This window comes from Fusarium poae, chromosome 3, assembly GCF_019609905.1.
Source record: "Fusarium poae strain DAOMC 252244 chromosome 3, whole genome shotgun sequence".
NCBI lineage: Eukaryota > Fungi > Ascomycota > Sordariomycetes > Hypocreales > Nectriaceae > Fusarium > Fusarium poae.
In genome coordinates, this window is record NC_058401.1 from 5519074 (window position 1) to 5539673 (window position 20600).

General features: G+C 48.7%; 7 protein-coding genes across 7 annotated transcripts; 4 read left to right on the plus strand and 3 right to left on the minus strand.

The window, feature by feature from the left end:
* Positions 1-1386: 1386 nt before the first annotated feature.
* On the plus strand, positions 1387-3387 carry FPOAC1_009263 (uncharacterized protein; the record flags this gene model as incomplete). Its single annotated transcript, XM_044853693.1, has 2 exons — positions 1387-2197; positions 2255-3387. 2 exons carry the CDS (start codon positions 1387-1389, stop codon positions 3385-3387), a joined length of 1944 nt encoding a protein of 647 aa, XP_044706363.1.
* Positions 3388-3844: 457 nt separating this feature from the next.
* Positions 3845-7408, minus strand: FPOAC1_009264 (uncharacterized protein; the record flags this gene model as incomplete). The annotated part of the gene is made up of 4 exons (XM_044853694.1): positions 3845-4125; positions 4731-5450; positions 5576-6538; positions 6721-7408. The coding sequence occupies 4 exons, from the start codon at positions 7406-7408 to the stop codon at positions 3845-3847; spliced, it is 2652 nt and encodes an 883-aa protein (XP_044706364.1).
* Positions 7409-8663: 1255 nt separating this feature from the next.
* FPOAC1_009265 (uncharacterized protein) lies at positions 8664-9827 on the plus strand (the record flags this gene model as incomplete). Its single annotated transcript, XM_044853695.1, has 3 exons — positions 8664-8993; positions 9049-9736; positions 9787-9827. 3 exons carry the CDS (start codon positions 8664-8666, stop codon positions 9825-9827), a joined length of 1059 nt encoding a protein of 352 aa, XP_044706365.1.
* Positions 9828-9991: 164 nt separating this feature from the next.
* On the minus strand, positions 9992-10979 carry ILV6 (acetolactate synthase, regulatory subunit; the record flags this gene model as incomplete). Its single annotated transcript, XM_044853696.1, has 2 exons — positions 9992-10172; positions 10222-10979. 2 exons carry the CDS (start codon positions 10977-10979, stop codon positions 9992-9994), a joined length of 939 nt encoding a protein of 312 aa, XP_044706366.1.
* A 1162-nt stretch (positions 10980-12141) lies between these two features.
* FPOAC1_009267 (uncharacterized protein) lies at positions 12142-14232 on the plus strand (the record flags this gene model as incomplete). The annotated part of the gene is made up of 9 exons (XM_044853697.1): positions 12142-12343; positions 12432-12685; positions 12836-12857; positions 12908-12960; positions 13009-13173; positions 13221-13429; positions 13481-13855; positions 13914-14127; positions 14209-14232. The coding sequence occupies 9 exons, from the start codon at positions 12142-12144 to the stop codon at positions 14230-14232; spliced, it is 1518 nt and encodes a 505-aa protein (XP_044706367.1).
* A 694-nt stretch (positions 14233-14926) lies between these two features.
* On the plus strand, positions 14927-15956 carry FPOAC1_009268 (uncharacterized protein; the record flags this gene model as incomplete). The annotated part of the gene is made up of 2 exons (XM_044853698.1): positions 14927-14997; positions 15074-15956. The coding sequence occupies 2 exons, from the start codon at positions 14927-14929 to the stop codon at positions 15954-15956; spliced, it is 954 nt and encodes a 317-aa protein (XP_044706368.1).
* A 1114-nt stretch (positions 15957-17070) lies between these two features.
* Positions 17071-17442, minus strand: FPOAC1_009269 (uncharacterized protein; the record flags this gene model as incomplete). The annotated part of the gene is made up of 4 exons (XM_044853699.1): positions 17071-17093; positions 17146-17229; positions 17277-17352; positions 17422-17442. 4 exons carry the CDS (start codon positions 17440-17442, stop codon positions 17071-17073), a joined length of 204 nt encoding a protein of 67 aa, XP_044706369.1.
* Positions 17443-20600: the final 3158 nt, after the last annotated feature.

A 20600-nucleotide genomic window follows, 5' to 3' on the forward strand; every position in this document is an offset into this window, starting at 1 on the left:
ACCAAACCTAACTATTCACATGCCAGCCGAGCTTTACTTTGACGATGGCTGCACCTCTAGACTGATCCTACGGTTCGTGCCGTGGCCGTTTCTCCATACTATATATCACAGGATACGATACGATACATACGTAGGTAGTCGTCTCTATAACCCCGGATTACATCCAAACTAGGAAAATGTTCCTAGTTCCCCAGACTGCAAGCATCGGTAATAGACGGATCAAGTGCGTGTGGCTTGAAGCGCCGAGCACAACCCGAGTCTTATGCATGGAATCTATATGGATGTCTGTACTCTACATGCAAACCGTCCTCGGTTATCGGCTGTTATACCATTTTCCCGTTTGGTACAGCTTCACTCATATCACATCACGTAAGCCCACCGACCTGACCTGTGGTCGCAATATTGGATAACTTGTGACGAGAACTGACGTACACAGAGAGCAAGGAGAACAAGACACAAGCATCATGGTGTGCTCTAGTCAGTTCTTGGTACCAAACCCGAAGACGGGCCGTAGATCGTAAAAATCTTTTCTCGTCACAGGTTGAGTTGGACTAGGGTAGCATCATCTCTTCCTCGATACGGTCGTAGAGCAGCAACATAGTCTACAGAGAACAAAGTCCAAATGTCAAGCATGACAAAAGACGTCTTCTCTGTACCGTAATTCCGTCAATGACTTGTGATGGTCACAGGCCAAGACTGATTTGCGCTCGTTGCTCGGCAACCTCACGAGGCCCGCCAAAAACTTTGATGACTCTTCATTTAGGCATGCCGCGACAAATGGAATTACGGACTCAAGACACAACATCACAAGCAGTTTTAAGATAAAAAGATATGTAGATAGGCCATGGTTTTCCCCAACCTCACTAACCAACGGTCTCGGAAAAGGGGGGTGGAATATAGCGTCTCGTTGCAAAAGCCCCAGTACTCAAGCTGCTCCGAGGAACAGCGAATAAAGCGGCTTAGGCAACTGTTACTCTTGGACCTGTCGATAGGAAAATTGACACCATAACAAGTTGATGGCTCCTTATAAGTTATCGAGCTGCAGAGCAATCGACCCTGACCCCGGAAAGGGCAGAGGATCGCAAAGCACAGATCCGTGTTTGCTTAAGGAAGAAAGGAAAAAAGAAATCTCGGACGGCTATCCCAAGATTTAAATACACGATTTTTTTTGGTCAAAGTAGATTACATAATCCGGCCCAACCTCGGAGTTTTGCACTGCCAGTCGCGTCCTGCCAGTCGCGTTACATTGAAGCTCAAAAAACTCCAGCAAATATACTTTTGACGCACGTGATGATAAGATTCCATGTGGGTCAACTACTACCTCTACTCTAATACTACATGCCTTTCTGCCTGCGAAAAGATAAGCTTTTCATCAACGCAGACAAGATGGACGCCGCTACGATAGAAGAGACAAACCGAATACGTGTCTCCCTGGGAATGAAACCTCTGCCCGTGCCAGGAGAAAATGCCACCCAAAAAGAATCAATGTACGCCGATGGCGACGCGCCAAGCACCCTCGAGAGCCGGCAGGCTCAGGCCTACGACAATTACAACAAAGTGATGGAAGCCGAGAAGGCCAAGAAGAAGCGCGAAGAGAAGGCCGCGGCCGTTCGGAAAGCGCGAGAGCAGGCGCAACGCAACGCAATACTGGAAGGCAAGGGCTTCGGAGAAGCCGAAGAAGGTGGTGATCTCAGCGCAAAAGACTGGCTCATCGGCCAGAAGAAACGACAGAAGAACATCGCCAAAGTCAGAAAGTTGGAGGAAGAGCTCGCTGCTGCCGAGGCTGAAGCTGCTGCAGCAGTTCAGTATACTTCCAAGGACCTTGCGGGCATCAAAGTTGGACACGACACTGCGGGCTTCCTCGATGGTGACGAACAGATTCTTACCCTTAAGGATACAACTATCGATGAGAATGAGACCGAAGGTGACGAGTTGGAGAACCTCGATATGCGCGAGGCCGAGAAGCTCGCCGCGAGACTTGACACCAAGAAAAAGAAGCCTGGCTACAACCCTCTAGATGACGATGAGGAGGGCGATCGTGGTATCCTGTCACACTATGATGAGGAGATTGACGGCAAAAAGTCTAAAAAGTTCACACTCGATACAAGTGGAGTAATTGCAGAGCTCTCAGATATCTTGGATAAACCGGTTGACAAAACGAGGAGCGGACAAAACGTTAGTTTGGACGATATTGTTGGTAAGCTGCCATTACCCACTTCGCTTCATCACTTGATACTAACCATCCGACTTACAGGTGATGCCCCTATTTCTTCGGATTACATTGATCCATCACAGATCAAAGTCAAGAAACCCAAGAAGAAGAAGAACAAGAAGGGTACCAGACAGAAACCTACTGATGACGATGAAGATCTGTTCCCTGTCGAAACAGGACCTGCAGGTGACTCCATGGACATTGACTCAAAGGATACGGCCATTAAGAAGAGAAAGGCAACTGATGATACCTTTGTGGACGACGACGATCTTCAAGCAACACTAGCAATTCAACGAAAGAACGCTTTGAAGAAACGAAAGAAGACCCGACCTGAAGATATTGCCAAGCTTCTCAAAGAGGACGAGAATGAACCAGAACCAGTAGAGGAACAAGAGGGAGGTCTTGTTCTCGGAGAAGTCTCCGAATTCGTTGCCGGCCTGAGCAAGCCTAGCGACAACGAAGAGCGCAAGCCCAAAAGACCAAGGACTGTATCAAAGTCACCAGAACCTGACGAGGATCACCCCATGGGCGACGATGCTCAAGAAGTTGAAGAAGAAATGCCTCAGACATCAGCCATTGAGGAAACGGACGAGACGGGTATCGTTGAGGAAGAAAAGGCTGTCGGGGGTGGCATGGGTGCGACTCTAGCACTGCTCAGAGAACGCGGTCTCGTTAAGGAAGCAAGAGGTGACGAAGAGTACAGCAGTCTACGTAACCGAGAAGACTTCCTCACCAAGAAACGTCTCCTGGAGGAAGAATTAGACGAGCAGACCCGTCGCCAGCGTGAACGTGACCGCCAGAGTGGCAAACTCGACCGAATGTCAGTACGGGAACGTGAGGAGTACGCCCGCCAACAGAACAACTGGCGTGACCAGCAGCGATCTAAACGCTTGACGGAGCTGTACGCGGCCGGATACAAGCCCAAGGTCGATCTCAAGTACGCCGACGACGAAGGCCGCGCCCTCGACACCAAGGAGGCGTTCAAGCACCTCAGTCACCAGTTCCACGGAAAGGGCAGCGGTAAGGGCAAGACAGAGAAGCGTCTCAAGAAGATCGAGGACGAGAAGCGTCGCGAAGCACAGAGCATGTTTGACGCAAGCCAGTCTGCTGGTATGAGTCTGGCAGCCCAGCAGCAGCTCAAGAAGCGAAAGGAAGCCGGTGTACGGCTTGCATAATTCACTTTATCACAGGATGTTTTTATGGCAGGCTACGAATAGTAATACCGACAATGGACAATTCAGATCAAAAAGGTGCTTTTACCCTTTACTTGCGTGCTTTCCTATTTGAGATTTTGTTTCCTGCTGACACTGTGAGACAATGGTCAGAAGAGCCGACTGACTACTTAGTTAAGATACTATGGGCGTCTTGTCTAAGCTGTGGTAAGGGACTTGATTGGTTACATATCTCATGATCTTGGTGGCCAAGTTTTCTGTTATCACGAGTGGTGGTCACGCTGGCTTGGCATTGATTGATGTGTGAAAAGAAAGATTGTGTTTCAGGTAGGTTCTATACCATGCGAACTGACTATGCTTAGGGCTTCCTGTTTTCCTCAGACTATCTTACTTCGTAAAAGTCTGCATTCACACTCGACTTTGAGTGCTTCTTGGCTTCAAGTGAAGCCCGTATCAGCTCTTAATCCCGCTCCTGGATCGTGTAGAGCTCCCCATTTTCAACGGCAATCTCTTCCCAGACGGCCCTCATCTCCTCTTTTGTCTGCTCTATCTCTGCGTCAAGAGCCTCGACCATCTCATCTAGAGTCTGGTTCGACTTTGATTCCTTGGCTAACTTGTCTTCTGAGGGAATTTCCAAGGCTTTGGGAGTTGGAGCATCCAGGATGCTGCCGTTGTCGATCTCGACAGTGTTGTTCTCTCTATAAGTTTGAGAAGACATGCTGATTGTTGAACTGATTGTGTCTAAAGTGGAGTTAGTGCTGTTTCGTAGTTGGTGGGTTTGCCTGGATAACTGTTTTTTCTTGGGGGGGGACTTCTGTTTGACCTGCAAGCTGAAGATGGCTGTTGAATAATAACCGTGATACTACTAGCACGTTCAAGACTTTTTATACTATCATGGTTGCTGCTACTAGCTCAAGAACAATTCCCTACTCTGCGGGTGTTGATGTGGACATGAGAACTGATATGCCCTTGACTGATGTTCAATCTTTGTGCTTGTTTCTTTGTACGTGTTATGGCTAGGTCAATGTTCATAAGTACTGTTCGGGAACATAGCTTTTGTACTGTTAGGTGTGGTTGAATGGCATCATGCATGACAATAAAGAGAAAATCAATTTCATATATCCTAGGTCTTTGTTTCTAAGGAAGCATGCGCCTCGAGGGACCCGTGTTATCCCAACTATCAGAAGAACCCCAAACTCCAAACATTTCTGTAAAAAGATATTTCGAATCAGTAGTCTATAGGCCAACCTTGGCCCCAATGCCTTTCCCTCTGTAATAAAGCGTTTCAGTCCAGCTGCCTAGCCTAATCGTGACATTGGCTACAGCGTCTAACTTGAGCGATCCACCTAATGCTTCCTTGAGTTTGCCGTAGCCTACACGGCTAGGAGACCATTCCACAGGAAGGCGCGGAGTCTGGGAACGTCCTGGTGTTGCTGGGAATGGCTCATCGTGTGTAATCTGACCGATGGGTTCCGTATGATTGTAAAGAGCAGTAGCGTTGATGTGTTCTACGTATAAAGTATTGTATAATAGGGGAGAAAGAAGTGTAAAACTGGCGGTCGACGAAAAGAGGTGGAACGTAGCGTCTGTAATAAAGCGTGGCTTCTCACCATCCTTTCCATCCTCACCAGGGACTGTTATTCGTGGTGCGGGAAGTGTGATGTTGATCTTTGACAAGGCTTTGCCTATTATAGGAACGTTCGGGATACTCTTCTTGTGTGTTCGCGCCGTCAAAGTCGTGTTCTCGCCTGATACGTAATCTGATAGAAGATTGCGGCCAACCTCGTGTGCATCCTCGCCGCCAAACCGTAGAGGGTCCCAGATTGCATGAACAGGGAGATTTGTGTTTTTCCCGAGATTGAATGTGACGTCTCTTGATATAGCTTCGCCAAGAAGTTTTCCGTCATGTAGAATATGCACGCTGAGATAAGGTATAACAGCTGCATAGGGTGTAGGGTTTGTGAGGTTGACGAGGGCTCTCATCTGGATGCTCGACTCTGTTGTTTCCAGAATTTCGATCTCGCCGACCTCAGGTTTGAGTTTACCAAGCGCGTTACCGGGAAATCCTTAAGTTGAGTCAGCATTTGCTCTCGATACGACTGTGAGGCGTGTTATGAAAATACTTCAGAGTGTAAACGAGGATTATTCGTCCTCGTGGGGGATGCAAGATATTACCATAGCGATGACGGACCGTTTACTGGAATCTTGCCCTCAGCGGGAACCTTCTTTACCGTCAAGATGCCAAGGACAGTTTTAACCTTGACATCAACTTCAGCCTTGATGTCAAGTGTGATATCACCGCCACCAAATAGTAGCTTTTGCATAACTTCGCTGAATACATCGCCATCGGTGATCGTCAGGGGGACGTCAACCAATCGTGATGTGATGTTGAGCAGAGTCTCGTTGTTCTCCTCGTCGTGAACCCGTGTTGAGTTGGCATCCTGCCAATGACGCAAGTTCAACTCGCCCATTTTGCGTTTCTTGTAGAACAGATCAGCATTGGACCGAATCTGGTCCACCCCCAGATTCACATTTAGCTCAGGCGGAAGGGCTGCAAGTACTTGTGCAGTACCAGAAACTCGAGGCTCGCCATCAGGATCATCCACGTCTGCGAAAGGGTCTGGTAGCTTAAAGTCGACATCGCTCAAAGAGAAATTGCGGATTAAGCTGTCGAATGACCGTCCAGGGAAGTCGACAGGAACCGTGATACTCTCAAGAATATCTGAAATCCACTCTGGAGTGTCAGTATCATTGAGTTTCTTCCCCCTTACAAAGACTTTGGCATCTTCGCCGTGCAAGTAACGATCCATGAAATTGTCCAAGGGAGACGACTCAGAGTGAGGGCATGCTTTGACGAGGGATTCTGGAATGTCACGGATGGTTCCTTTGGCGCTGGCATGAACATCCGCTTTGGCACCAACGTCAATAGGGTCGGTAATAGCATCTGCAACACTGATAGACGGCAATGTTGAGTCGCAGTTGGGGACCAAGACTTCAAAACCAAGAGTCGGCACTTGGAAGGATACGGGGTAGTCATTGTGGGCTTTCAAAGATACGTCGGCCTCAATGACTTCCCGTCCGTGACCATCTACCGGGCGATCGTGAAGGTCCATGCGTTCTATGTTGTATTCTGGCATGTTCGGGATCTCATTGGCTATGATGGTGTCAGTCAAGTTCTGGATGTGAATATTTGGTCTGATTAAAGTAGTGATTTCTTTCCTAGGAATAAGGAGGCAAAGGAACGGTAGAGAGATTGACCTTCAAAAACCAGAGATTCCGCCACATCATGAGACCCAAGTGGGAAGACTCCCGACTGAAGATGAACCTTGGTCTTACCAACCACCTTCAGCTTGTTCAGATTTCCGTCCAACCAATCATTCGCGATCTTGCGAATATGCTCGACATTGCCAGGGTTAACCTCTGCCACGAAATCCAGTTCGTTGGTATGACCATTAACAATATCAACTACCAGAGGAGGAATAACAGCAGTGCCGGCAAGAGCATCAGCGTAGTCGGGCAGGTAGACGTTTACGGTGGTCTCCTTGGTCTCTAGTTTCCGCATGATCCCGGTCACTGCTTTCCCAATACGGCGGGAATTCTTGTTGTCAACCCGTGATCCATCAAGATAGACATTTGCGCGGATACGCGCCCGGATGCCGTCACTGGTGATGTTTTCGATAGACAAGTTGGTGGGTTCAACCACAGTAGCTTTCTCGGCGTACTCCTTGACGGCTGGAGGGACTAGGAAACCAATAACTATGATGAAAATGACGATGATACCAAGAATAATCATGGCAATAATGGAAGGCCATCGCCAGGACGATTTGGTAGTGCTCTTTTTACGTGTTGGCCAGAAACTCCAACCCCGAGACTGGGGTTGAGATGTAGGTTCACTGTCTCCATCATGTTCAGCAACATGGGCGTGTTGATTGTCATCAGTACGGTTCAGAAGAGGCGATGATTCGGTGGGATCCTCTTCCTCGCGCGTTGGCGAGACGAGAGGCTCGGCTTCGTCGTTTGGCATTGTGAATTATCGAAGAGTGAACACCGCCTAATTGGTAGTCGATGCGCGCATTGGGCGCAGGCAGCTTGATGAGGTGCCGCAGTTGTGGGGTGAACAGGATATGTGATAATATAGGTGTTTGAATGTCGCTATTATTGTTGATATTATTCAGGATGACTTGGAGATGAGTTGATGTAAGGATGAAGAAGTAACCATATGTTAAGGTTGGGCAAGGGACTCGTCATTGATGGGGCAAGTCCACCATTCACCTCCACAGGGTTTAATTAGGCGTGAGATTGATAAGGATGTGGAGGATTGTGTCTTGATTGGCTTGTGCCCTCTAAATCCAGGAACCAACCCAGCCTCGGCACCACCCTGCCTGCCTGCCTGACTCTACTGAGACCTGGGGATTCTTGAACACGACGTCATTTTCCCATTAAACCAGCAAGCCTGGGTTTTGAATTCAAACAAGACAAAGATAGATATTCACTTACTATGTACACCACGCAGTGCCTAAAGTCATATTCCTGACAATATACCTGTGTACCTGGTAGTAGCCTTTCAAGGTTGTGCTCAGTTACTATTTACCCGTAGGTACATAGTAGTGCTAGTTTCTTATCAGGTGCGTTCCATGTCTTTGAGGTCGAAACCCACCTATATATTCAAACTTCAGCCATACACCATAGAAAATCAAATAACATTCGTTACCTACAGGCTCTAGCGTTGTGGGAGCTCTGTGGACCAACCGGACCACCACAATTGCAAATTCAGATGCCGATAGCGGCTTTTGCTTGGAAGGAGGCTCCGCATCAACAGCACAAAGGTTTGAAACTCCAAGTTGTTGATTTTTGACATGAATCACGCTCAACGCCAGTCATAAATCACATACGTTGCCAAGGTGATTAATGTACAATACATATAATCAGCCATATACTCAGACTAGACATCCACGTTGTTGTAGATAGTGTCCCGAAACCGGCCAAGTAACAAGAAAGTGGGTGGGGTCTTGACTCTTGTCGCTTGTGACTCGCTGTTGAGACGAGAGGAACAACCAGACCAGCCTATCCTATCCCCAGTTCTAGATAGTACATGGTCCAATAGTGACTCTTCATCTCCTGCTTGCCCGACCTAGGTATTTTAGCTACTAATTGAATACCTAGATAAAAACTTCAGTCTTCTGCAATTGATTTACCAAACAACTCAATTGTAAGCCACCCACCTCAATACGAGACTTCCCAACCTCTCATCCACATTTTCAGCACATACGCAGTTCATAATGAAGACTTCAACTTTCCGAATCGCTCGAGGAGCCGCTGCGGGCCTTCAAAAACGAGCCTATACGCAGGCTACAACACCCCGGCATCTTATGACCATTGCTGATCTCACTCCTACTGAGTTCGCGAATCTCGTTCGTGATGCCAACACTCGAAAAATTGCTGTCAAGGGCGGAGCTCCTGCTAGCTATCTGAATGCTGGCCTTGCCGGCAAGACTGTTGCTATGATGTTCAGCAAGCGCAGCACTCGTACACGAGTTTCTACTGAAGCCGCAGTAACAATGCTGGGTGGCCATCCCATGTTTCTAGGCAAGGATGACATTCAGTTGGGTGTAAGTATTCAGCCTGTATTCATGTCATAACAAGACTAGTCTAATACCTAAAAAGGTGAACGAATCACTCTATGACACCTCAAAAGTCATATCATCCATGACTTCCTGTATGGTTGCCCGAGTAGGACCTCATTCTGATGTCGCTACTCTGGCCAAACACTCAAGTGTCCCTGTTATTAATGCTTTGTCTGATGATTTCCATCCTCTTCAGACTATTGCCGACTTCCTTACTCTCCACGAGACTTTCCCTTCATCAAGCTCCAAGGGAGCTACTCTGGGTCTGAACGGTCTCAAGGTTGCCTGGGTTGGCGATGCCAACAACGTTCTTTTCGATCTCGCCATTGGATGCGTCAAGATGGGTGTTGATATTTCAGTCGCTGCTCCCAAAGGATATGAGATCCCCGAAACTATGAGGCAGCTCATCACCTCCGCTGGCGACGGTGTTTCCTCGCCCGGTAAGCTTATCGAGACTAACGTTCCTGAGGAGGCCGTCAAGGATGCCAATGTTCTGGTCACGGATACATGGGTCTCCATGGGCCAGGAAGCTGACACCCAGAAGCGTCTCAAGGACTTTTCTGGATTCCAGATCACAAATGACCTTGCTAAGCGAGGAGGTGCTAAAAATGACTGGAAATTCATGCACTGCTTGCCTCGCCACCCTGAGGAGGTTGCCGATGAGGTCTTCTACAGCCCTCGATCTCTAGTTTTCCCCGAGGCCGAGAACCGTCTCTGGGCTGCTGTTTGTAAGTTTATCCTATACGTATCTCAAATGCGGCTTACTGACCTCTTCCAGCCGCTCTTGAAGGCTTTGTTGTGAACAAGGGTAAGCTTTAAGGGCGAGTAAACTACGGGACAGATGTTATCTGATTGCTGAACGGGACGAAGGCAGAGCGTTGGCGCATGAATATATAAAAAATAGTCATTGGAATTATATCAATTAAACCAGATCCTTTCCTTCAAAAACGCCATGGGCTGAGCCTCTAACTAAAGGTATCTGATTAGCCGGGAGGGAGCTGGCTAGCATCAACAACATCATCCGCCTCCATGGTGAGAGCCTCCTGGTTGCCCTCATTCAAAGGAGATCGGGGCAGAGCCATCAAACCTGTGCGAGCAGACTCGAGAATGCCGAATGGGGCAACAAGCTTAAGGAACGAATCGATACGGGATTGCTTGGCGGAACTAGGGTGTGTCAGTATTTGCAGAGCTTCAAGTGTGACAACTAGCTTACACTTCGACAATACAGCTGCTGTTGCTAATATCCAGAACCTTGCCACCAAATTGATGAGCAAAGTAAGTGATGGACTTGAGATGCTCATGCTTGTGTCGGAGAGCCTGGCTGACAGCCAACTTGCTAGGGTGGAAGTCCTTGGCGGTATCGGAGAGGCTGCGCTCAATGGCCTCATGGGCGTTGTCGACATCGTACTCACCGGCAGCAATCTCCCGGTGGTGGTTAAGAAGCTCCTCAAAGTACTCAGGTCCAAGAATGTTGATCTTGGCGAGGAGAAGCTCGCGCTGGACGAGAGCAGCGTTGGTGTAGTCAAGAACGGCCCAGACAGGGACTAGATCCTCAAGCTGTCGGCGAGCCTGCTCAACAACGCCGTCCTGGCCTGTGAGAACAATGGTCATGCGGGACAGATCGTCAACCTCGGTGTTACACACGACAAGGGAGTCAATGTTGAAACCGCGAGCAGCCAGAATACCAGAGACGCGAGACAAAACACCGGGCTCGTTCTGAACAAGGCAGTTGAGAATGTGTCGCTTGGGAGGGACGGTAGATGGAACGGGCGTCTCGTAGAGGATGTTGGAGACAGCGGACTGGGCGGACCAGGCGGGAGGGTTGTCGCGCACGGGGAGAGGAGCAGAGCGACGGCGAAGGGCCTTGTATGCAATGGCGGAGGTCGAGGAAGAGCTGTATCGCACAACGGCGACGCCCCTCGCGGGGGCTACCCAGCGAAGGGGGGCAGTCAACGACCGCAGAGATGCCATCTTGTAGAGACGTGAGAACAGGTAATGGTTCTCTGGTCAGGACAAGAAGCTTCTTTTTTTGCGGTAAAATGTCAATTGTTCAGAACAAGATGAAGATGACTCAGGGTCAGTAAGTAGAAGACAGCTCGAGGGGATATACCGAAAAAAATCAATGGGCCACAGGGAGGCCGGTGACCGGAGGCTGCGAGGGGACGGGGGAGTAGTAGTTGTTTTGCGGGGGCGCGGATCAGCTCGGCAGGGGTCCGCTGTTCGGAGTTGGTCAACATTGCCCGGACAGACTCCATACCACGAATATTTAGGGTAAGTTGAATATGGCATCAGACGATGATGAATTATTCAGATCTAATTGTTAAATTCAATATCCAGGTAGCAGAATCCAAAAAAACACATGCAAACCCCGTGTTTTATTCTACGTCACAGTTATAAGTCTTTTAACATCGCTTCGTCAACTGCACTATCTTGACTGTGTAATAGTGTGGTAAGTCCCTGATTTGAGGTCAAGACTAGCCAGCAGAACGAGAAGTAGGAGATCAGGAATCCTGCATAATAAAACAAACCTTTTTATCAATGACATATGTATATATGATAAAAGGATAGAATTAAAGTCTTTTGATCATACTTATGTATACTTCCTGCTACACGCCCAGTCAGATAATCCCAGCACTTGTTTCCCCAGATCTTGATAGTTCGCGAACCCCCGGGCTTAGCCACATTGGTCTTGTCCAATAAAACAAGCCTTCTTGGGAGGTATTTACAAAACTCGTCCTGAGTCAAGATAATAGGCTTTCAATCGTGTGAAGTTACTTATAAGAGGTAGTTAATGACTCGTTAAAAAGCGCTTCACAGTCGTTCCTCTTCCTACAACGTACAAAGCTGAACAAGCCACACGTGGCGGTACTGTTATAGGACGTGCGGCGGTTGGCCTGCATGTAACGCCTGTCAAAAATACCAGCCTTTCTTTCGACGATCAATATCTACTCCACTTCAACACATGGGCATTCTGGTTGCTGTTTTTTCTCCCGACAAGAATAATTAAGGTCGGATCGTGTCAACAAACGACGATCCAAACAATTAACTTTGCGCTCCCATCTCAACACTCGACTTTCGAAGCGTGAATACATCAATCGACGTCACACGAATTTGTCAATTTTTGCATCTCGCCATGGATGAATCCGAACGCCGAACCGTGAAGCGCTCGCGCTTCGACCAAACAGAACCAGAACCCAAGAGAACCTCGCGATTCGATCGTCGCTCTCGCTCTCCTCCGTCGCGTCGCTCTGAATCTGGCAGAGACCGCAGCCCCGTCACAAAAGATGCAATCCCTGAGACGAAGAAGTCTCCAACTGATGCCGCTGCTGCCGCTGGTATGTGTTTCTGTATGCTCTTGGCGCCATCTTGTAGACTTTGCGCCGACACGAAATTTCAAACAACGACCACTGACATTGGTAATAGCTGCCGCCGCCGCTCGAATCAATGCCTCGCTCCAAGCTCGCAAAGGAATCCAGCATGTCGATGTCCCTCCCATCAGGTCCGCCGATACCGAATCACCACCGCCGCAACCAACTTCGACTCCCCAAACTTCGAACAAGATAGCCCCTCCACTCGACACTGAGATGTATGTCGCAGATGGCGACTATATTCAGGATATCGAAGTCAACGACTTGAGGAACCGCTACCTCCTAACCAAGGGGGCGACACAAAAGATGGTAAATACCCCTGATCCTAAAGCACCGATACTCCTAGAAGCTTTGTTTTGCCGGGTCTTTTACGCTTGAATCAAAAACATCATGCTTACACAGCTTGATAGCTCGCTTCACTACCCACTTCGTTGCTCCTGCTAACTCCCGCCTGATTAGATCAAAGATGAAACCGGTGCTGGTACGCAATTCCTTTAATGTTTTCATAGGATGCAGTATTGACTTAGCAAGATATTACTACCCGAGGCAATTACTATCCTAATAAGACCATGGCCACGGCCGGTGTAAGTAAAGCAACCTGCTTGGGCAATAGCCATTCTAATCGACCATAGAAACCCCCGCTGTACCTCCACATCACAAGCACGACCAAGGCTGGCCTAGAGGCTGCTGTCGCCAAGATCAACGAACTCATTCAGCAGGAACTTCCTCAACTCGTTGACGAGAGACGGTTCCGCCGCCGAGACCAGGAGCAAGTTGAACGCGACGAATTTGGAAGAGTAAGGTTTCACAATCGAGCTATGAGGCGAATACTGACAAGCCATAGCGCAAATGGCCCGAGGAGAAGATCCCGATAAGCTTGGAGCCTGTACATGGTTTCAACTTGCGTGCTCAGGTTGTTGGACATGGAGGAGCTTATGTCAAGCATATCCAGCAAGAGACTGGCTGCCGTGTGCAGATCAAGGGTCGAGGATCCGGATACCTTGAGGCCGCTACCAACCATGAGAGCGACGAGGACATGTTTCTCCACGTCACGTAAGTATGGGCCATTTTTACACGAGAGCTCTGAATCTGACATACATGTAGTGGACCCGACGCCAACATGGTCGAGAAGGCCAAGGAGCTTTGCGAAGACTTGATTGCCAATGTCAAGGAACAATATGAGGAGTTCAAGAGCCGCCCACCTCGTTATGGCGGTGACCGCTATGGAGGTGACCGTCATGGAGGCGACCGTCATGGAGGCGATCGATACAACGGCGGGGGCGATCGTAACCATTCCCACAGTGGTTCACATGGCTCTTATGGCGGGTACGGTGGTTATGGAGCTAACGCAGGCGGTGCTGCCAACAGCCCAGCGCCTGCTGGTGTGAACAGCCCAACTAACGCCGCTGACTATGCCGCCCAGTACGCTCAGTACTATGGCAGCGCAGACCCTTATGCTGCCTATGGCGGTTATGCTAAGTCAGTATCCTCAGATATGTCTAGTTTCTCACATTCCCATACTAACCGTTGGACACAGCTATGTCGCTATGTATCAGCAGTACTATGGTACCCAGGCCCAAGCTCAAACTCAAGCTCAAGCTCCCGGCGCTCCTGGTGCTTCTGGGCAATCAGTGTCACCACCCCCTCCGCCCCCAAGCGAAGCGGCGCCTCCGCCTCCTCCACCCAGCTCGGCGCCCCCACCCCCTCCACCTTCTGGACCTCCACCTGGAACTGGAGGCAGCTATGGCTCGGTACGTAGAGCAGATATTGAGAGCCCTACTTATTACTCTGTAAGATCTCTGTTTCCACTGATGTATACTAATATTTCCCAGGTCCCTCCTCCACCCGGACTTTAGTCTGCACTCTTCCTCTGTGAAGAGTCAACTATATTCATGGTTACAACTGAAAGAAAAAAAAGCTAGCCGCTAGAGATGGAAATCATGGGCTCTGTACGTGAACGCCCCAGTTTGCATTGCGGAAAGAAGGGTGTTGATTCAGGTCCCATATACGATTTCGCGCTGTTGAGTAGGAACCCGCATCGACCATATTCACATGGGGAACGATCAAGAATAGCACTTCTGCTTTCCAGTAGGTCGCAAAATTTGTTTTTTTAGAAATGACTCTATTGCAGGTCGAGAACAAGGACAATCGCTGTGAAGAAGGTGATGCTACCAGGACATTCGTTATCTGACAGAACTACTAAACTTAGGGACACATCAATGACATTTCCCTGTAATTATGTAGACACTAACATAGCAAAGGTAATGTATATGTAAACTCAAAGTGTGTACGAAACTACCTATCTGCTCGGCAAATTCGCATGTAGGTAGGTAGGTAGGTAGTTCAGGATATGGTCATAGCATGCTTGTTAGTGGAAGTGAGGGGCCGACTATCTTATCGATAAGCATTGTGTCCTTGTCGCATTTGCAGGTCGGCTCATCTTGCTACTTTATTTCCCTTACCTACTATACAAGAAAACTTGAAGACGGGCGCGCAAAACGTCGCATTCGCTACATTTACTTATACGTGACTTGCGTGAAATATGACAAGATGAGCCATCAACGATATCCCTCCCACGATCCTGTTAAGGAGCCCCATTCTATCTCCCTCAAAGTTCTTCGGTGAGCCAGGCATCGACTTTGCAACCTTGTTGTATATAGCAAGCTTCATGTAGCTAATTTGCTATCTGCTGTAAAGACTCTCCCGCCCATCTCTCGTCACGCAATATCCTATCGACCCTCCGTCCTCAGTTGGTGCATCTATCAAGTCAGCTCCGATCCCGGCTTCACTTGCGTACCACTCACAAGTCGCTTCAAACCCGTCTCCTTTTCTCCTCAGCCCTGTCGTCAACCTTCCGGTATCGTTTGGCTCCGCATATGTCGGCGAGACCTTCAGTTGTACACTTTGTGCGAACAATGACCTACCGCCCGACGCCGCAAAGAATATCCGCGATGTACGTATCGAAGCAGAGATGAAGACACCAGGCATGGGTGCTGTACAGCGTCTTGAACTCGGTCCACCCAACGGCCAGTCTGAAGCAGATCTAAAATCCGGTGACACACTACAGAAGGTGGTGTCCTTTGATCTTAAGGAGGAAGGGAATCACGTGCTCGCAGTGACCGTGAGCTACTACGAAGCAACGGAAACCAGCGGACGAACAAGAACGTTTCGTAAGCTGTATCAGTTCATCTGCAAGGCATCACTCATTGTGCGCACCAAAGTGGGCTCACTGAAGGCCGAGGACACCCAAGGACACGGACGGTGGGTACTGGAAGCACAGCTGGAAAACTGCAGCGAGGATGTGGTACAGCTGGAGAAGGTCGTTTTGGACACGGAGCCTGGCCTGCGGTATCGTGACTGCAATTGGGAGGCGAGTGGGAGTGCAAAGCCGATGTTGCACCCGGGCGAGGTGGAACAGGTCTGCTTTGTGGTCGCAGAGGACGGAACCGAGACGGGTGTCGAAGTGACACCGGACGGGAGGATTATTTTTGGATCATTGGGGATTGGCTGGAGGGGAGAAATGGGCAACAGAGGGTTCCTGGCTACTGGAAAGCTGGGGACTAGACGAGAGGCACGATGAAGAGATTCGAATAAGACGAATGAACGATACCCACGACCAATTGATTTCGGTCAAAGATAATATATTGTCTACGATGCGTGTTCTATTCGTGGGTTATGTTAACGATTGTCAGTCTAAACTGAGAATGACGATTACAAAACCAAGATTTATTGACATGCTTGAGAACTGTGGACGACAATAGGCTGAATTAAAATCAAGTCTTCCCACGTCTGTCTTGTGTTTAAAACCTGTAGACTGCTGCTGGGCCTGAATGTGAATTAGAGACCCTACAGATCATAGCTGGGATACGGGATTGACTGTGCGGACATAAGGTTAGGAATCAGTCAAAAGGTCCAAGCCCCTATCTTGATGGCACCTGCATCCAGTAATGTGGTATGATATGCTGCATGAGATCGATCTATCTGTATCAGATTTGGGCTTAACTTAGGCTTGGAAGTAAATCGTCAGAAAACCAGGGGTAGGGCATCACGTCAATGCTGGAAAACTACGCCATAGCTGGGTTAATCCTGGTCAGCTGCTCCCATTCATGAGTGTCGCTGATTTGGGTGAGACGAAGATGTGACATATAACGTGGGAATATGGCACTCCAGGAGTAATAAGTGGTGGATAGTGTGGCCCCCAGGTATCCGACAGCATACTGGAATTGGCCAAATATAATGGGCGTGGAAGCGTTCATGGGGTTGGGTTCACGAATGATGTCGAGAAGCGGCTGCTTTGGCTGCTTTCTGATTAGGAGGTATTAACCCTAGCACTTTTGTTTCAACTTCAAAAGATTCTGTTCATGATGGCGAAGAACCCCTGAAGACTAGGATAGAGAGACCAGGCTCAGCAGCCGTGGCGATCAACCAGGATAGACAAATACCGAGCGACGCAGCACATGGCCCTAAGATCTCTTACAGTTGTATTGCCGTGCTGAAGAAGCTAGAGAAGATAGCGTGAAGGTATGGTTCGGGACACAACACACGGACGGTCCAGCGTGGACAGTAACCTGAAACACACGACGCCGTCAAGATCTAAGTTGGGTACTTCCAGTGGGATGCGCATTGGCATCATTGGCCAGCCGTGCACTAAGCTCCATCCAGGTGCCATGTGAATATACCTGACGCCCATCGCCTTAGCTTGTTGATTCGCGAGTCACTAATGAGATGGATGTCAGTCAATGTGGATGAAGAAGACAACTCGACCTAACCGGCACCGTTTTGCGTCAGGTCCTGGTAGATGGGAAGCTTGAAAGTCCAAGCGAGGCCGTCCGCAGACCTGAGCTTTATTGAAACTTGAGAGACACCAGATCCAATGTGGAAGAAGGATGAAAGTGGTTACTTGGATATTTTGGCGCGGCGCTTTCAAATCGAGCTGGCATAACGCAAATGACAATCGTCGCCATTACACCTAGGATCTAAGTATAGCACAAATAATCAGCCCCGTAGTTCATGTTTCTTGAATACCCCTGAGTACTATGGCATACTGTTACTATTCTGGACTGCATCGGCTGGCATTGTCGAGATAGGATGGGGCTCAATAACCCCTGTCGATGTTTTTTTTTTCCCTATTCTGCTTCTTTGGGTATTTCCTTTCTTGTCGATGAGAACTCCAAAGAGACACTGGGATTGGCCAACGTGAGCCCCATGTGTAAATAGGTACATTTGTTCATTTTGTAGTGTTTAGCTACTAACTTGTAGACTAAGAGTCTTGATGGTTTGTTTGTACGTGTAGCTGTTGTACCCACATTTCTCTCGTGTGTCATGTCTTGAATGTCGTTCTTGTAAGTGCTCGTACCTGCATCAGACGCTGGCTCGTGCTTTCGTATTTTATGAGATCCATTATTAGGGACGGGCGCATTTTGTTTCTTTTGTTTTAGGCCCAGCTTGGGCGCTCTTGCTTTTGGGCTTCTGGCCTATGATCGATGGGGAAGGCCCCTGGACTAAAAAAGCCACTGCCAGATTTGGCTACAGCTCGAGTGTCACTATCAATAGTTGGGTCCAAATTTGCTGAATTTTTTTTGTTGGTTATTGACGTTGCGAGATGGCAGCCTGAGGGAGTTGGACAATTATCTCCTTTGAAGAAAGGGGTAATGAAGGTAGTCCAAGGATTGGGGAGTAAAGTTGTTTGAAAAAATTAATCACCCGAGGATTGATATGTTCAAGTGAAGTATCCTATGTATGCGTCTGTGGTATCCTGTCCAATCATACCTAGGCAGCCTTGCTTCGTAGCCGGCGTCAAGTCCTGTAAATGGAAAGAGCCATCCATTTCCATCCATGCGATCTACAGGGTTTTGTCGCTTTTGGGGTTTGAGACTGGCGGTCTCACCTGCCTCCCTTGTATAACTCGAGCGTCGATCCGAAAAAAACGACATCGAGTTGGCAGGAGCCAACGACCGACTTTCTTTCAGGTAGAGAAAGTTGAGCAGGCAGGTACCGTTACTTAGCAGGAACTACTATGTACTCTACAGACCCTGCCGTTAGCGGCTAAGTTTAGGTAATTTACTAAGAGAATCCACCCCCATTTATTCGTTCAACTGCATCCACAACGCCAAGGTCTGATTGAGATGGAAGCTAGAAAAGTAAACTGACGTAGCCGGCCCAACTAACTGCTATGTATTAGTTGCCTGTCTTACAATGAATAACATGAGAGGGAGAGAAAAGAACCGAAACGTCTCACGATGAGTGGAGAAAAGCAGATATCAGAACCAAAACATTGGGTCGACTGCTCAATGACAACAATAACAATAGGCCCTTGTTTAGATTAGTCGAAAGACACCAAACAAAACAAAACAAAATAAAACGAAGTAAAGCAAAAAGAAAAGAAAAAAAAAGAAAAGAAAAGCAGAACAAAATAAAACAAGGACTTATCAAGACGGGCTGAGTGAGTCCCTCCAAAACAATGCGCATGGTAGTCACCATGGCCAAGACAATCAATACTTGACCGGCTAACTATGTTGCCCTTTTTGCCCGGCATTGTCGACGGAGCATCTGCAACGCCGCTCTGCAGCTTGCCTGTACGAAAACGGTGAGGGCGGGACACTATGAGGAAGAGTTGCATTGATTTTTTCCCCAATCGAGGCATCCCATCAACACAAGCTACACTGCCGTAGACAGAAGCTCCAATCGGGATTTTACTTGATGAGAGTTTGACGGTTCGACGTCCCTTGTCACCGAGTTTGATTGATGTGTGTTCCAGAGAATGAACACAAACCACTTTATCTAATACCCGCACCGGCCGTTGAGCAAGCCGTGGTTTCGGCCGGGGCGATATTAATGGAAGATCTCACTGGGGACGTGTGCGGTACACGGACCAAGACCAAGACCCTCCCTGCCTGCTTGCCTCTTGCCTGTGGCCCCGGTTCTGTGCAACAACCAACTTGCCTGACTCTCTTCGCCGGGCCACTTGTGCCGCCTAGAGCCTTGTCTTTCCCGGATACAAACAACGGAGGCCATCCATCATCTAAAAAACGACAGCGTGTCGCACTGTTCCTGCGGTTCACGAATGCCACCTATCTGCTGGTATCAGGCACCAAGAGAGATGCGACCTAGGAAAAGACAGCTCATCAGTTAGTTGAGCGAACCAGCGGTGATGTCCACCATCTCCCACATGGCCACGGCATCAAGTCTGCATGTATCCGGGTGAAGGAATCATTTCGATGCAGACGGATACAGCATACCACATATGCACATGTATCTATGCAGGCACACCCAAAGATCCATGGCTGACTGACGCCTCTATCATCTGCAGTGTTGCATTCGCAGCGTGGCCATTCTGTCGGATCCATTACTTTGGGAATCTACAACCTCAACCTGGCCTGTTGTCCTCTGCTTTCTTCATACCCAGTGGAATTCCAATGGTGAATAAACCCATGTGTTGACGATAAGCACTGCAACCAACAGCGTCCGCTGAAGGATACTGTACTGGCTAGCTGGGTTTTGCTCAGTTAATGTGGCACCGCAATCCTTGGTCGACGGAGCAGACAGCGATTAAGTGGATATCATTATGGAGAGCGGGAGGAGCATCCACAAAGCCTGGTTCTGGAGGTTGGACTGATTTAAGACCCGAAACTACCTAGCAAAGCAACAACAGCTGGCCTGCAGCATGCCACAAGCGCGACTCTGCAGGTACTTCTTTCTAATAAAGCAGACGGATGGGATGAAGTGCCCAGAGCCATAACCGCATGATACAGGAGACCCTGGTAAGCAGCAGAACACAGCAGAAGGGAAAGGACATCAGCAATATCCATATCCATCGTGGGCCGTGGATCCGCCGGCGCTGCCTGAAACCCCTGAGACTTTTGTGTGTATGGGTGAGGAAATCGACTTGAACTCAAGCACACGCTCTGGATGCTTTGATGGCTGCGGGCATCTACCGAATGGGTAGCAGAGTTTGGGAGATGACGGCGTGCGCCTCAAGATTGACGGCTTGCTTTGTTTGGAGAACCGGTTAATTTCCATCAACCCCCCAAAAGTCTAATCAGCCTGCTGTAAGGTACAGTGCAGCAGAAGTACCGTTACAGAAGTACTGTTACGTTTGGCTTGGATACGTAAGTTATTAATTCTAGCCTCCTCATTACGTTAATAGCCTCGCGCGAGACCAACTGCCTGCTGCCAGTCAATACGTTGGTTTTGGTCGCATCTTGATGTCGCTTATTCGGCTGTA